Here is a 17,929-nt window from a genome sequence, read left to right on the forward strand (position 1 = left end):
ACGTGGGTGGGCATGACTGGTGGTTACAGAGCATTCCGATGACATGGGGAGGACTAGGGGTCCAAAGGTTCTCTCTTACTCAACTGGGGAGGCCTCTCCTTCAGTTTTCCCTACTCTCCATTGAGATAAGTTATACACGTCTGTGTGTCTGTGTAGATACATGTGCGTGTATTGGCGTACTTATAAAGCGCAACGTAAACTTAGAACTAACTCTTCCTCCAAAGCTAGTCTGTGCCAGTGTTTCTCTTGAGACCACAAGGAAATCCCTGCCGTGTGTGACAGCCTGTATCTATGTAGGGGACTGGAATGCTCATAGGCAAGTGGCAGGGGCGGGGTTCGTACTGGCATATATCGGGTACTAGCGGATGAATCAGTGCAAATGCACAATGCCCCTGTTTAAATCTCATCCCCTTCCCAGGCCTTCTCCAGGGCAGTTAAACATTCTTATGAAAGCCATTTCATATCTACTGAATGAACACATGGCACATGCCCGTGAAGCACATCTGCACGCATAGGCATTCTGCGTCCTACACGCAGGAGTAGCTGTGCAGTCAGCCAGACTCTCTGTGGGAAAGACGTGTTTCAGGATCTGACAGGTACAGGTCTTTTAAATGGCATTTTAAATTCCCACAGATGCCAACAATTTGGATATGGAGACTGAGCTCTTTTAAAAATTAAAATCTACAAGTGCCGCGAGCACCTGCCTCTAGCTCACAGCCACAGGGTCCTTGGCTTGTGTTGGGGAAACAAGCTTCGACTTTGTCCAGGAAAAGCCATCTTTTTTTGAGCCAGAGTTTCGCTCTTGTTGCCCAGGCTGGAGTGCAGTGGCGCAATCTCGGATCACTGGAACCTCCGCCTCCTGGGTTCATGCGATTCTCCTGCCTCAGCCTCCCCAGTAGGTGGGATTACAGGCGCCTGCCACCACGCCCGGCTATTTTTTTGTACTTTTAGTAAAGTTGGGGTTTTACCACGTTGGCCAGGCTGGTCTCAAACTCCCGACCTCAGGTGATCTACCCACCTCAGCCTCCCAAAGTGCTGGGGTTAGCGGCGCGGGGAATCTCTCCTTTAGCCTAATTCTGAAGCCCAACTCTTGAACTTGGCCTAATTCTTGCTCCATTTTCTCTCGGACAGTTCCCTCTCAAAGAAACCAACAACAGAAAAGGGAGGTTGCCTAAGCGTTTAAGGCCACACACTTGGTGTTGCTACAGCTTAGAATACAGCAGCTATTCTCTACGGTGCACAGAGGACACCTGGACTGAAGATCAGGTCCGCCTCTCCCCACTCTCCCCACCTACCGCGTCTCCGTCAGCCCCAATGTCACGAACACACACCCCTTCCTCTCCAGCCCCACTCCCATCCCCTTCTGGGTTCTTACCTGAAGTTCTGTTGTAACTCAGGGGTCTCAGTTAAGTCCGTATGCATCCCTTTAATCTGCTTTTAATATTTCTAGAGAGGGCTCTGATGTTTCTGTGCTCGAAAATGTGAGACGATTCTCGATTTCCTACCAAATATAGCTGCAGTTCTTCAGGCCTTCTCTGACCTGGTGCTAGTCTAGTTTATAAGGTTTTCTTCCACTCTTTCCCTTCAGGGATCCTGCAAGGCTCAGCAAGCTACACTCCTTCTGTTCCCTCAACCTCTGAGGCTGCGTATTGCTTTCCCGGAGTCATCTCCTTCTCCGTCACTTGTCTGTACAAATCCTACATCTCTTCCCAAGGAAGACCCAGCTCAAGTGGTGCCTCTGCCATGCTACCTTCCCTCACCCCTCCAGCCAGGTCTCCCACTTCTTCAAATTTCCAAAGTATACTTTTTGGTGTTTCTCTCAGGGCAATCAGTTATTTTTATCAGTTGTATTTCTGTAATTCTTCTTTACTTCTGCTTACTTCCATAAGTTCCTTAAGGGCAGAGACTTCATTCATTCAAACAACCTTGGGCCTGGGGACCCCCTAGTACAAGAAACAGATACGGTCACTGTCCTAGTGGAACTTAACGTAATGGGGTTTAGTCCAGCTGTTTAGTCAGTTACCATAGTAATAGAAGCGCAGGATGTTATGTGAACATAATACAAAGTCCCAACCTAGCAGGAAAGGCTCTGGGAGAGCTTCCTTAAGAAGGGATACTTAATATGAACTTAATGGATGAGGAAACCAGGTGAAGGGGAGAAAAACGGCAGATGCCAGTGTCCTAAAGAACAGTTTGGGGAAATTCTAGCCAGGCTGATAGCAGTTGTTCTGAGGATTAAAGTTAGTATTAATTCATAACTCCTACAGCCTATTTCAGACCCTCATTTAAAAACGAGTGAGACTCTGAGACATTTGCTGAAGTGAGAGTTGAAGCTAATCATCAGGCATTCTGATGAAAATAATTCTAGGTATTCTGTCCTAAAGTTCCCAGGTAAGTACCTGTAAGCACTGTCGTACATGGAGCTTATGACTTCTTGGCAACATTTAATCATTCCTTCGACAGTTTTTGAGTTCTCTGTACCAGGTACTACAGAGGACACACAAATAGAAGGCATATTCCCTGACCTCAAGAATGTAGTCAGGTGAGGGAGACACACGAGCGTGATGCCAGAGTCTTCTAATCAACAGATGAGGCTTCTGAAGTGGTCACAATATACGAGGCATGGTTCTAAGCATTTTACATATAACTCACTCGATTCTCACAACTCCTCTGAGGTAGATTTTGCAAGGCTGTGTGGCTGAGAAGTGGTTTGGTAAAGGCAAACAAAATCTACTGTGGGAATCTACAGGAGTGAGTCAACCTCAAACAGAGGTAGGTAGAAGGGGAGTGTGAGGGCTGAGGGACGGGTTCCGGGGGAGTGGGAGGCGGGAGGCTTTCGGCAGGGCAGTGGCCTGATTAGAAAGATGACTGCAGTAGCAATGCCAAGGATGGACTGGAAGGAAGCCCAGCTGAAGGGAGGGAATGGCAGCAAGGAGGCTGGTGCTGTTATTAGGCCAGAAACAACACAGGCTCGGATGAAGCTAGTAGCAGCAGGGATGAATAATGGAAAATGTTATCAACAGGGCTGCGAAGGATAACCCTGTGGAGGTATTAAATAGATGACAGCACATGAGAAAAAATCGACCAGTGCACATCTTTAGAAAATGGTCACGAGCACTTCCTTTCACACCGTAAGAAAAAGTTACAATGGCTCTCCTTTAAGGTAATTTAGACACAGCCACCTGGAGAATTCACATTTCCCTCCTGCATTACCCTCCCTCAAAGGTTTCACAAAGTGCCAATGCACAAAAGAACCCCAATTCCTGTTCTTCCAGGAACTGTGTTTGGGAGAGAGCCGAGTCCACAGAGACTCCACCAAGTCAATACCTCTGAGACTCCAGCCCTGTTCACGGCCTGATTTCTCAGTGGATCTTTCTCCCTGTAATGGGCAGGAAGGGCACCGTTTACGTGGATCACACATCTGTTAGTACTTTTCCTGTTTATCTTACTGGGTTTCTGAAGATCAAATAGCTAAAAAGTGCTAGCAGTTTATAAACTGTAAAGCAAAATGAAAAGGATTGTTAGGCTAGGCACGGTGGCTCACGCCTGTAGTCCCAGCACTTTGGGAGGCCGAGGTGGGTGGATCACGAGGTCAGGAGATGGAGACTCTCCTGACTAACATAGTGAAACACCATCTCTACTAAAAATACAAAAAATTAGCCGGGTGTGGTGGCGGGCGCCTGTAGTCCCAGCTACTCGGGAGGCTGAGGCAGGAGAATCGCTTGAACCCAGGAGGCGGAGGTTGCAGTGAGCTGAGATCGCACCACGGCACTCCAGGCTGGGCAACAGTGAGACTCCATCTCAAAAAAAAAAAGAACAAAAAAGGACTGTTTACTAATTTTGTAAGTCATTTGCACTCAACAAAGAATTCTGTTCCTGGATGAGTTAGGTACACAGTTCCTACTATATGTACTGTTGTTGAACTGTCAGCATTTCTGTCTGAGCCCCAATTTAAAACGGGCTACAGAACATTTATTTGGTGTAATATTTTCTTGTTATGTCCTAAGGCAACTTTGTCAACAGAGGGTCTCTAGATGTCAAGAATCATCAAAGGCCAGGTCATTTGAGCTGGTCCTTTACTAGGGGTGTGTGTGGGGTACTGAGCCTAACTTTCAGGATCTCTGGTAAATGAGACACTCACTAAATGACTTCCAGCCAAAGGCAGCCAGAAATGTTAGTCACGGGAAAAATTAGGCAGGTGTGGAAGAAAGGGCATGGGATGAAGTGAGGAAGCCTTGCAGAACGATGCTAGAGCCAGCTCCACTTTCTCATCTACAAAACAGATAGGTGCAAAAATTTTAATTTTGCAGAAAAATTCAAGTAAATGAATTGGAATTTAAGAAAACAACAAAACAGCTTTCCCTTTGTCCATAAAGGTGTTCAAACCCTAGTTATAAATCTATTTGCTCAAGAGGACTGACTTTCTAGATTGAATATGCCCTGTGTTAGTTTTTCTATCTGTATAGAAGTTAACTCCCCAAAAAAGAATTACATTAAATTTGGGGGTTTGATGTTGTTATATGCAAGTTCTGCCCCTTTAAACCTTTGGTATGTTTGTAGATTTTAACTTTCTCAGTTTAGTTCTTAGAACCAAAATTCCTGTTCAAAAGAGAAAAAGCCCAAACTTTTTTTTTGCTCTATCAGTTGAGATACACATCTTTGGTCATTACTTTTAGTATCATTCTCTGAAAGGAATCTTTCTGGTACGTAATTTATATGCAAGTACGCAAAGCCAACTGACAGGTTCTCACTCTGTCACCCAGGCTGGAGTGCGGTGGTGCAATCTCAGCTCACTGCAGGTCTTGACCTTCCAGGTTCAAGCAATTCTCCCACCTCAGCCTCTTGAGTAGCTGGGACTACAGGTGCGTGTCACCAGGCCCAGCTTTTTTTTTTTTTTTGGGTAGAGACGTCTCCCTATGTTGTCCAGGCTGGTCTTGAACTCCTGGGCTCAAGTGATCCTCCTCCCTCAGCCTTCCAAAGTGCTGGGATTACAGGTGTGGGCCACCATGGCTGGCAAGGATATATCTGTTTTGAATTCTTCATTCTGCACTTATGTACATCATCTGTGGTCAAGGCTACTGAAGAACCCAACATTTTCTGACTTTGAATGATTTGGTAAATTGTTAAAAATGGTCGACACACTGGAATGAAAAGAGTGTGCCTCTTAAAATTTACCCTCTTCCTCTCTGAACTTACTTCTAAAATGATCCAGGTAGCTTGAGGTCAATAAAATAATTTTATTTGCCTGTTACTGTCATTCTAAAGACCGGTATTGTCAAAATCCACATCACTGAATCTAAAGTTAGAAAACTTTTCCTTCCTCAGGATCTCATAGATTCATACCTATGTAATGAGCTGTTTTCCCCTGCTAGGTACCCACTTTTTAATCCCTGGTTGTAAGATATCATTGAAATGGCACCAGTTGGTCTCTAGTCAATAAAATGTGACTTTATAAAGAATCAGAGCAACTTTGAAAGATGCAACCCACCCATTAGTACCCAGCTTTACACAAGAACCTGATTCAATCGCTCTAGGATTGGATGATGTCCTCTAACTAGCTGCCTTTATACTCTCCTTCCAAGTTGGGGTATGGTGTTGGTGAGATCTTTGCACTTAAGCTCTACTTCACCAAAAATTGACATGTGCTGTCTAATATAACCCTCTCTACTCTGTGCACTCTAAGTAGATAATTATTTAAGTAATGAATTACTCTGATGCCTTTTCTCACTCACATGACCTCAGCCAACACTGCCGCCCAGCAAACAATAAATAACAACAGCAGGAAGTTTTATTCCATAAAGCATAAGATATTTTAATGAGAAAACGGAAACAAAATCAAACCTTAGTCTCATGTTTCTATCTAAAGACACTCAAAACTAGTTTTTCCCTGCCCATCCCTTTCCTAACTGCAACTTTATGTGTGACCATGTAATAAAGGCCAGTTTAAAGATTTTTTTTTTTAAAAAAAGTTTAAACCTTTTTTAAAAAGATTAAACAATCAGGCTAGCAAAAAGGTACTCAATACATATTTTCCTTATATCAAACAAGCTAATTTCAGTACAATATAACTATACAGAATATATACAATACACTTATGTTCACAAAGCAAACACTATAGGCTCAGAACAGATTTGAAAAAACATGATATTCACATTGATTACAATAACTCTAAAAATGATTGTAACGTTGAAACGGCACTTAGTTTACAAAAAAGGTCACAAAAATATATATATATATATATGTAGTCACCAAGAACTATGGTTCCTGTAAAATACTAATAGCCAGATACTAGTATATAAAATGTGAAGTTCTGATATTGTATACATTTTTTGGAAATAAAATCCAAAACCATTTTTGTTATTGTCAAAAGTCAAACATGCCAAGTAACTTAGCTATGGCCAGTGTCACCAAGTAAAGCCATACTTGAATGAGATGACGACTGGATACAAAGCTGGTGAACTGGGGACTGGCACAGTTAAGAGTTGTACTAATTCTAGGAAAGGGGTAGAAGACATAAAAACACCCATCTATGTAATTTAATTCACATTTTCTCCCCTGCATCACCTTCCCTTGAGAGTTTCACAAAATGCCAGTGCCCAGAAAGAATCACAATGCTATAACTGGCAGGGTAAAAAAGTCCCCCCGCCCCGACTTCCTTGCTGCCGGGCTATAGGCAAATATTAAAGCATGCATCAGCTACCCAAAGCCATCAGTCACCCATCTGGAAGACCATGGTGTACAGTTTCCACCTAGGCTGGCTGCACTAGGAAGTACTCCAGTTTTTAAATGGAGCCAGCTTTATGTTAGCCCTGTAAAATATTGAGCTACTGTAGCAGCAAATATGACATTACAGAAAAACAAAATTTTATTTAAAAAATTGTTGCATCAAAATTTTTTTCCTTCAAATCTGTGTCCTTTAACCAAACAACAGTTTCTTCTATCACTTAATTCTGGTCTATTACCTCAATCTGACTTTCTCATTATGCTTCTCTGGAAAGACACTTCTAAATCCTGGAGATTAAATTTACTCTTAAAAATGGAAATACAGGAATTTTAAAGTAAAAAGAAAAAGTCTGTTCTAAAAGTTCTTTCACAAATATATATATTTAAATATTAAAATAGGCTACCTAGGATTTTTATAAAATGGCTTTTGAAAAGATAGTAGAGGCACAAAGAAGCCATATACTATCCTCCAAGTTGGACATAAGGTGCCACAAGGCTGCCCTACAAAGAGGCAGGCAATCTCTACCTGATGCAACGGGAGGCACCAGTAAACAACAGAAACATTAAATACATTATTGGGAACTTGGACCAAAACCAAATTTTACTCTATTAGGGACCGTTGCTTTTTTAAAAAATACCTTGAGATATAAGCAGTAGAAGTCATCACTTTGTACAAGGAAGAAAATGAATACAGTTTATGATCTTACTCCTTCCAAATACCTGATGTCATTCATTTCAGGTACCTGAAAGATGAAAAGCAGTGCAACTTTCAACAATTTAATGGACTACTCTCATTATGAGAGACTTTACACAGCATCTGTCAACTTGAAAATTAAATTGGTAACTGAAATAAAAAATCTCCTAGAGAAAACACACATAAGCTAATCCTAGAAAAGGCTCTCCTTAGAAAGCAGGTGTTTCTAAGAACTGCAGGAAAGGCTTCCCATCTTGAACACAGCTTCCACTAATACCAAGGGAAACGTGCATTAAGAGGAGAGATGACGGGGCTCCCTTAAAGCAGGAAGATTTATCCTTCCTCAGCAGGTGATGTACTTTGGTAACCTCAACATTCATTTATGGGATGATTTTTCATCTGTTTTATTGAATAATGAAATCTAAATGTGGCTAGATTGGCATTTGGGAAAACAAAGGCATTTTAATAAAAGTCCTGACACTGGGGCTCCTCCCACCACTAGGCACCAATTTTATCAGTATATCACCACAACTGTGCCTGGGACTTTAAGCTTCATCAGCAACATCAGTCAATTTAAACGAGAAAGGAAATAATAAAAGAATTTGACTTTATAAACCAGGTACTTTGAACAAAAAGTAAAAATTTTAAAGTTAAAAAAGTTTTGTTTTTAATCCGCAGTCCTTACTCTTAAGTTCTTTGTAAACTATTATGCACACAGAAACCTTGGTATTAGTTGAAACCGGCCTGGGTCTTACACAGTGGGGGTTTACTTAAGTAAAAGTAACACAAACATTTTAAAGACAATCTCAATTTTTCGGATACTGCCAAACCGAGATACCAATAACATCTGAAATCTTTGCAGAGACTATTTATAAAAACATGGAAGTGTTTTTATTTTCCCATCATAAAAATATAATCACGATAGAGTGGAAATGTCTAACTGTATTAGTTTAGTAAAAAGTTAAAAAAAAGTATGACTACTGATGGTACTGGTACTACAAGTCTTCATCCCATAACTGACACAGGCTTAACCCCCCATAAATATTACAACATCTCAACTTATCTATCGTCTAAAATGAAACATCCAGAGAGCGACTGTTCTTAGTTGAGCCTGGGATTGAATCAATTCCACTTTATTGTTTAATCTGAACCATTATTGCTTTTGGCTAATTCATCTTGTTGAGGACTTTCCAAATAAAAATACTCTGTCACCATACTGTCAAGCAAAAACGACAATGAAAGATAAAAATGGGTATAGGCAAAATAAGGAACAACTTAATTTAAATGTTCATGATTTGAGTTTAAAGCCTGTGGGAGTATGCTTAGTTTTAATATTCCTCATAGACATGTTTGCCACAACAGAGCTTCCTTGTTACCCCAATTTTGTTTCACTGCTTCAGAAAAGAAAATTTAGCTTTTATACATTCATCTCTCAATAACTTTCAAAATCTAAATATATTACAAATAAAGCATCTTACGTCAATAACTTACAGTGAAAACTACATTTATTTATTACCTTTTGGCAACTTTGGGTCTGTTTCTTCTAACTGTAAACTTCACACTAGTTTTTTTTTCCCAGTTAGTATTTTTAGAAAATTTTTAATTCTCATTCACTTGGATGTGTATTTCAGAATTACAGCTTCATACTTTGCAGATGAGTGAAACAAAGTAACATATGAAAGTTTCTAATTCTTTTGTTCATTCCACAAATCTCAAACTTCTTTCAGCTAAAATATTAAAATTTTAGGATTATTCATTCAAGTAATAAGAATAATTCTCTGTTACAGAATTGCCACTACATTATACAGTAATGTATTTTTCAAGGACTATTAAAGCTAAAAGGGACTAAAACATAATCTGAGAATCTTCAAGAATAAAAGCTGATAAAATAGATAACTGTCCTCTATTTAGATTAAGAGAAAAAATTAGAAATAAAAGACTGAAAGATTTAATACAGCTTCCAAAGGCTCCCAAGAGAACCATTTATAAACTGGGAGAGTCTCCTGAACCAGCCTATTAGTTAGAAGGTAACTGAGTTACCAATAATTATGGACATCAGATGTGTTGACTAGTCTATTTCATTTGGCAAAGTATTTTAACAAGATGAAAGTTTTTTTTTTTTGGCTAGTTATTAAGACCAAAGGGCATGTGTCATAACAGGGGATCTAATTACTGTAAGCCAGAATGATTGCTGAAATGTCAAAATGTAAGATTGAATGAGGCTATTTAAACATTTTAGTATATTTTGTCTTACTGAAATTGATTTAAAAAACTGGCAATGTAACTAAATGCGTAACTAATTACTTGAAATAAAAAGATTACTTGAAATTCAAATTAAGAAAAATCCATTTAAATATATTTGTGGGTGATAATCTCCATCTGCATCCATTTATATAAAACTTAAAATGCCAAAAAATAAAGACCAATATTAATCTCTTTATTTCTAAATAAGATGAAATCACTGACATGCTTGATGCTTCCACTATTAGAATATACCCTTTAAACATGAAAAGAACAACTGCAGGAGCTTTAACATCCATTATCATGGGTGAACATCTTTGTTTACTTCTAAAGTACATCACACCTATTTGGTAGTTAAAAAACTGAAAATAAAAGCTTGTACAAAATGCTTGGTTTTAAAAAGGCAATTTATTCTGCATTCTGAAATTTAAGCCCTTTAGATACCACAAAGTTACCCTCCTGGCCTTAAGAAAGATAGCTACGTTTAAGCACTCTAAACTGGAATATTTATGTTTAGTTACACTGGTAATTTCTAATGAATGGGATAATATAACTGGCTATCTCTTTGCAATATTTTCAATATGTCCTGGTAAAAATTATGCATCTAGGCATCCCTAAGATGAATCTGAAATAAATCTAAATACTACTATATATACAATTATCCCTTGCAAATCTGTTTCCTAAAACAGATCCATAAACAGATCCAATATCCTTAAAGTACATATATCAAGAAAAATGTACCCTCACTGAAATAGAAAAAGGCCTTTATTTGTATCATTTTATGTTAAATACTGGTTAGTTACTGGTATTGATAAGATCTGGGCAGCAGACAACTAACCAGATATGCATTTTCACAGTATATTCAGATTTCCCATAAAACTTGGCAATGTGTATTACCAGTGAAAATCTAAAGTTTCTACTTGGGAAGGAATACCCAGTGATGGGTAATCCCTCATTCTGAGAACACAGTCAGAATATCTTAGAGCTACCAACATTGTGCTTGGCTCTGAATGCGAAGTTTTCAGGGTTGGGGATGTGCTAAAAACACTTTTAACCAATCAATCTGCAAACCATTCTTACACGTTTCTCTTCTTTATTCTTCTTTCCTTCTTTTCTTTTTTCTTTCCTCTTGCTCTTTCAAAAACAACCTCTTGGAACTAAGGGTAACAATGATTCCTGGTCATAATTTTACCTATTCTTGTCAATACAGATTTTAAAATTAATTTTGAGATCTATTGCTAGGCCTAACAGTTTTCAAAGACCACAACGTAACATTAAAACTCCTGACCTTTCCAGTTGAGACACAGCAGTACTATATGAAGTATTATAGTCTGCTGCAGAAAGTAATGCAACCCTATCAGTGAAGAAGCATAAATGGTGGGAGCCTATCATAACCTGTATATGCTGATTCTCCTGAAGGGAACACACCTATGTTTGGCAGCAAATGGGTAAAAACAAGTTCATGAGTGAGGTAAAGAGTTGAAAACAAGTTAAGGACTGCAGAATATGGGCGGACACAGAGAATCTTAACCTAAAACAGTTCTAAGGAATTTAATTTACTTTTCCTTTCTTCACATGTTTTTGGGGAAAAAATTACAGAATTAGCCAATCTAAAAAAATGAAACAAATCACTATAATTAAAAATATACACATTTAGTATGGTCTAGCACCTGAACAAAATTCAGATCTTGTGTTTTGACTAAAGAACTGTATTTTCTGTCTATCAAATCAGGTGCTCTCATAATTATTAAACTTTGGGTATCTACACAGAAACTTATTCCAAAGTTCACTGCTCATGGACTTACAAATATTTAGGATCAATATTAGAGATGCTTTAATGGCACCAGATGAAAAGTATACCCAAGTCTAGAGGATCATACAAATTTCAACTACAGACCAGAAAGTTTCATATTTTTAGCAGCAGAAATGATAATATTCATTAGTTTAAGGTTTTCAGTTTCTCATTAGTCTTAATAATTTTTTTCTCCCAGATTTATGAGTCATAGATGAAAATCTTACAGTCTATACTCTTCATTGTTGCCTACGTTGTGTAAAAACTATAGTAACTGTTTTTAATAACCTTGCAATGTCTAAAAATATGTAAGGACAACGTATCGCTGTCATATGGGATTCAGTAAACAATCTAGTTGGGTGAAGGATGCAGCCTTGGCCGGTGCAGTGACCCCAGCAGTCTGGGAGGCCAAAGGAGGAGGACCACTTGGTCTAGGAGTTCAAGACCAGCCTGGGCACCACAGTGAGGCCTCATCTCTACAAAAAATAAAAACGAAGTTAACCAGGCGTGGTGGAGCATGCCTATAATCCTAGATACTTAAGAGGCTGAGGCAGGAGAATGGCCTGAGCCCAGGAGTTCGAAGCTGCAGTGAGCTATGACTTAGCCACTATACTCCAGCCTGGGCAACAGAGTGAGATGCCATTCTTTTTTTAAAAAAAAAAAAAAAAAAAAAAGAATGTAGCCTCAATAGAGAATTATTTATTATGTCCAAAAGAGCACAATGAAAACATCTCCAACAACACATAAACCTATATATAAAATATAGAATATCTCCAATATTTTTACTTTATATGGCAGCACGCCAATATATGCAAGAGAACATATTGATGGGGCAGGGGGAAAACTGATCCGGGCAATGACACAGTCAGGCATTACATTCGGAGACCAGGTAAACAGCAATTTTAATCTGAAAAGCAGTATGAGAAGAGTTCCTATGAAGCTGGGATTTACATACTTCATTCTCCGTTCCTGGTCATTTCATCCACAGCTTGACTGTTGTCAATCGTGGTTCCTTGCCTTTGGAGTGGTACTATAAAGGTACAGAGAATGCCCATCTCAGTACCAAAATTTCACCATGAAAAATCATAACAGAAATGACAAAGCTTAAAGAAAAGTACGCCGGATTTCAGAAGTATTTACCATAATAATTTTTAAGAAAGCTTACCATAAATACTTCCAAAAACAACAGGCTTTACAAAATATTATACAACATCCTGTGTACAGCAGTAAGTATCTACTCAGGCCATTTGTCAAGCTGTTTAGTAATTAGTTTCTCATGCACCCTCTTGTCTCAGAAGGTCAATAAACATCTGATTTCCTCTCTAGCTAATGATCTGTTGTTAGCCTACTTTTAACAATGGAAGAAGGAACTGGTATATGTTTTAAGTCAACCAGTTCTCCTTAAGTCTCATAGTTTCTGTTTCAACATCATGTTATTGTGTACTTACAGAAGCAATCTCTCAGTTAGGAAAAATAAAATCAGTTTCAGGGCTCAGAAAGTAAAAAGGGAAATTCTTTCCCAATCTCCCCCTCCCTCCCACCCGGCTTTTTTTGTTTAAAAAATTAAATTAAATTTAAATGTACAAGACCAAGCACAGGCACTTTCCAAAAAACAAAACTGAAGCAAAATCACAAAACTACTCAATAGTTATAGAAGACAGCTCTGATTTTGGGGGGTCATCTCTGGTTGCCTCAGCACAAGCACTGCTCTTTGGCTGCTCTGGCACTTCTTCCTCTTTTTCTGCCAGCCCACCAAGAGACCCCAAGGGAAAAGTGCTTTCACAATTCTGGGTTGAGGAGACCTGTGAAATGACAGGCATTTGAACAGAGGAGTTGCTTTCAAAACCGTGTTCTCCAAGATCATATTGAACAAGGGTCTCTTCTTGTTCCTGGTTTAAGTAGTCCGGTACTAGGAAATCACTAGATAAGAGGCAAAGGATGAAATATGGAATTAATTTTCAAACCAGTAATAGATAAGCAACAGTAAAAAGCTCTGATTTATACAACAAAATTGGGACTCTTCATTTCACTAATTGTTCAGTGAAGATTAAAACTCAGGAACTTTCAACTTATAAACTTTCCTAAATATGAACCAAAACATCCATTAAAACCAAAATGTATCAATCTTCCCCACCACCAATACATCAGGTTAATTATCACTTTCATTATAACTCTGGACACCTTAACAGCCTTTCTTGTTCTATGTAGAGGAGTTTCTATATACAAAACAAATGTAGCATGCTCACTTAAACAAAGATCATCTGAGTAACTTTAATGCTAAACTTTTCTTGATTATACATTGAGTAAGAGATATATAAACCTAGCTTTGTATTACTAAACTTGACATAGGTTAGTTAAGAAACTAAGTCCTTATGCATAAATGACCTGATACATAATCTACTATAAAGTTGGGAAATGTAGAAAGTAATTTATGTGTATCCTGCTATTACATTTGGTATATGAAAATACTAATAAAGAATTTGGAAATGAATGCCTTGAGATTGGTTATGTGATAATCCTCAAAACGTGTTCAATTATTGGTCCCCACAGGCAACATGGACAGTAAAATATACTAAAACAGTGGCTACTTTCCTTAAGTGATGAAATAGATTTTAAATTTCTTCTTCATACTTTTCTGTATTTCCTAAATTTCCTACTTATAAGCATTTTTGGTAATTGAAACTAAGTATGTGAAATAAGTCTTATCTTAGAGGCTTTATTTAAATCTTTATTACTGAACTTAGAATTTCATTACACCATAATTGTCAATAATATATGTATTTAGACTTGATAAGGTTATTTTATAATTTCATTGTTCAGTATTAATAAAAAATTAAAATCTGTTCATCTGCAAAGCAATTTAGAATGCCCTATGTTATATTTTCTAAAAAGTCTTCATTCAGGTGTTAGAGAAGAAGAATGGAGAATACAGGGCTCTGTACAGGGACGATAAAGATAACATGAGTACTTAACAGGAACACTATTTTAGTCCTGAACAAACTATGTTTACTATGATATGTATAACCTAAGGTTTAGTGATATGGCAACCACACATTCAGAATTAGAGATGACTGCATTAAACAAAATGAATGTCTGGTTTGAAGGGAAAAACAAAATCTACGCAGGAATAATTTGGAATTTGTTTACAAATAAGGTTTTAAGTCAGGGGTGGTGCCCACACTTGTAGCCCCAGCAGGAGAATTGCTTGACCTCAGGAGTTCGAGGCTGCAGTGCACTATGACTGTGTCTATGAACAGCCACTGCACTTCAGCCTGGGCAACACTGCAAGACCCCATCTATTCAATTAAAAAAAAAAAGGTTTTAAAAATAAGGGTGATTTAAAATGTAAAGATTTGGGCTGGGCATGGTGGCTCACGCCTGTAATCCCACAGCACTTTGGGAGGCTGAAGCGGGCGGATCACTTGAGGTCAGGGGTTCGAGATCAGACTGGCCAACATGGTGAAACCCCATCTCTACTAAAAATACAAATATTAGCTGGGTGTAGTGGTGGGCACCTGTAATCCCAGCTACTCAGGAGGCTGAGGTTGCAGTAAGCCAAAATCGTGCCACTGCATTCCAGCCTGGGTGATAGTGAGACTCCATCTCAAAAAAAAAAAAAGGAAAGATTTGTAAAAATTTCATTTTATGAGAAACTAAGGATTCCTACAGAAGTACAATTCTTATAAACAATTTAAAACAGTTTTATATCTAGAGAAGGCCTTAGAAACCATCGTTTAAAGCTTACATTTTATCCTTCTCTAAGTTTCAAGCTTTTTCATGTGTAAAGTGACAGGTTTAATCAACAGCAGTTAGTGGCAGAGCTAGATCTAGAAGCTGATTTCCTGGGATGCCCTATAAATCAGAAAGGTAATTCTATTATAAATTAATATTACAAGAATAGAGCTCTAAACTGAATGAAAATAGCAATGACTTCATGATCTAAACCATCACACCCACTATAGTTGCCTTTGAAATTTTTCTTACTGGCCAATGGCTATTCCTTTATATAGAATATTTTTAAATAGAGAGAAGTGGTAAAGAATTTTATTAACATCTAGAGTCTGAAGTAATCCAGTATCACTAAGCATCATCTGACATGGTAAAATTTCCAGTAAGATCTATTTAAGGTCCATTACAGAATTACTTAAACCTTGTATTATTTAAAAAATATCTCAAGAGGACAAGTAGTCTACTTCTGCAGGAAAATATTTTTAATACCAACTATAAAATGTTTATAATTTTATATACGTAGAAGACTCAGCAAAATTTTATCAGATCAGGAGATTAGAGTATGAACAGTGGGAATCTGTAACAAATGTGACTGACTAGCTGGCAACCTGATGTAAAAACACAGAAGGCTGCCCTAAAAGCAGGAAAAGAGAGTTTAGAAAGCAGTTTTCCTGGTTGGGTTTTCGTTGTGCACCTCACCTGCTCTGGAAGTAGTTTGCTAGCTCTGATGCTTCATGGTTCAGACTCCTCAGGTGCACGATTAAATTTCCAGAGTTGGTGAACATGGCGCCACATGTTTTGCACTCGTAAATCCGAGGCTTGCGGATAATGTGCCGGGAAACCCTCATGTGGTGTTTATATTCCCCGAAGGAAGTGAAAGTGGCACTACATATCTGGCACCGGAAACAGCGTTTACCTTCATGCTTTAGGCGATGCATCTTTAGCGAGTAAGCCCTGGTGAACTTTTTCCCACAGCGGTCACACTGAAATGGTTTAATTCCTGTAAATAAAGCAAAACAAAATATCTAAAAACAAAAATAAACTGAAAAGTCATAAACCCTACAAATTTCTGAACTATATTTCTGTAGCAACAGATCATCTGAAAAGGCAAGAATTACCAGCAAAAACATATTCTAATTGAGTATCTCAGAAAATGTGCAGAATATGTGAAAAGTCACAAGTGCTTAAAAAGGAAAAGAAAAAAAGGCAGTAGGGGAGGCAAACTAGGTAACGTCTACTGAAGCTGATTTTTGAATGCTTTTCTAGATCATCTATTTTACTAACTTCAAAACACAATTTAACTACAGTATGTAGACAGAACCCAAATCCCCATTAACAGCACATATTATTTCATTTCATTAGAGGTTTACATTGAACAGATATGAAAATCATCAGTACCTACTCTCTGTTCCCTATCTCAGAGAAACGAGAAGAAAGAACAATTTTAACATCTCTGAATGTAATGAGCATGACAGAACCATCATTTGATATAATGGGTTTTTTTGGGTAATATGATGTAATATTGATAGAAATAAATGAGTTATAAAGTGTATTAATAGTCTCCTCAAATTCATTATCACAGTGTTTTGGGGAAAAAAAAATTTAAAACCTTTCAAAACACAGTCTACGGATTGAACAAAGTCACAGAGAATTGGTGCTAGGACAGGGACTGTAAGACCTATCTACAGAAGGGGAAAGTGAGATAGCTTTCTCACTCACGCAGCTGAAAACAGCAGCAAAGATCTCTTACTCGTCAGAGGTCAGTGTTTTACCCACAAGAATCCCATTGCCTTCATGTGATTACTGAACTAAAATTTCAAATCCCCTCTATATATTTATCCAAAATCTCTGTTATGTTTAAAAAAATACAAACTACAAAGCTGACTCATCAGGGCACACAGAGATTTAGGACTGTAGAATTGAAAGTAAATTAGCAAGAAAATATTACATTTTTAAACACACTTTTATTTGGGAAAAATTTCAAACTTAAAGAGACATTATAAGAAGAACAGCACAAAGAACACCCATACAGACCCTTTTAACCCTATTTGCTTTACCATCTGTGTTTGTGATTCTCTATCTCACCTCTATGTGCACACCTAATATGTCTTTTTATTTACAAAGTACTCACTCCATATCACCTTATGTTCTTTTAATCAGAATACTCAACACCCGTGGCAAGCAGCTTTCTGACACTGCATGATTTCAGCAATAAACCTTAGCTAATCTGTTTTCATTTGACTTCCCAGAGTTTTTTTTAAAACTCAGAAGCCCCTGTTTTCTATTTTAACTGGGACTGCAAAATAAAATGTTTTAGAGCGTTCACTTATGCACCAACAGGGAAGGTGACATTACCTGAGTGGATGAGCATGTGCTGCTTTAGGTTCTGAATACGGGTGAATCGCACCCCGCAGGTTGGACACTGAAAAGGTCTGTCGGGACCATTTGGACTTGGTCGCTCTGTACTGCTGGTGGAAGGAGCAATGTAGAGTTGGTAGGGATACTGAACATTTTCCAATCTAAAAAAAACAGACCAAAGAAGGCAACCAGGCTCTGATTTTTAAACTGAATAAACACTGCTATAGGTCAATTTTAAATGAAAAAAGATAAAACACTTAAAGACTTTTTGAAACAGTTTAACTGTTAGATTTCAAGTTTTACTTTAACAATATGAAAAACAATGTTAATGTCCAGAATGCTTTTTTTTTTTTTTTGAGACGGAGTTAGGCAGAAGTCATATCGTGTAGGGC

The 17,929-nt window shown here is 38.0% G+C and overlaps 1 protein-coding gene across 18 annotated transcripts in view; it reads right to left on the reverse strand.

Annotated features, from left to right (window-relative positions):
- Positions 1-5,786: 5,786 nt before the first annotated feature.
- The window catches only part of ZBTB44 (zinc finger and BTB domain containing 44), an 87,648-nt gene continuing 75,505 nt past the window's right edge, over positions 5,787-17,929 (reverse strand). For 2 of the 18 annotated variants that reach the window (XR_010147350.1, XR_010147351.1), the window contains exons 4-7: positions 17,535-17,698; positions 16,096-16,179; positions 13,253-13,370; positions 12,128-12,480 (exon numbers count right to left, since the gene is read on the reverse strand). Coding sequence is in view for 12 of the 18 variants with exons in the window: in XM_016922288.4 (XP_016777777.1) it covers positions 13,088-13,370; positions 15,879-16,179; positions 17,535-17,698 (748 nt within the window). In the remaining 6 variants the exon portion in view is untranslated. Of the gene's footprint in view, positions 10,816-12,127; positions 12,481-12,569; positions 13,371-15,195; positions 15,303-15,878; positions 16,180-17,534; positions 17,699-17,929 lie in introns of those variants that run through there. The other 16 variants (XM_016922288.4, XM_009424499.5, XM_016922291.4 and 13 more) reach the window with 14 other exon arrangements.

The sequence above is a fragment of the Pan troglodytes genome, chromosome 9 (assembly GCF_028858775.2).
Source record: "Pan troglodytes isolate AG18354 chromosome 9, NHGRI_mPanTro3-v2.0_pri, whole genome shotgun sequence".
In the NCBI taxonomy this organism is placed as follows: domain Eukaryota; kingdom Metazoa; phylum Chordata; class Mammalia; order Primates; family Hominidae; genus Pan; species Pan troglodytes.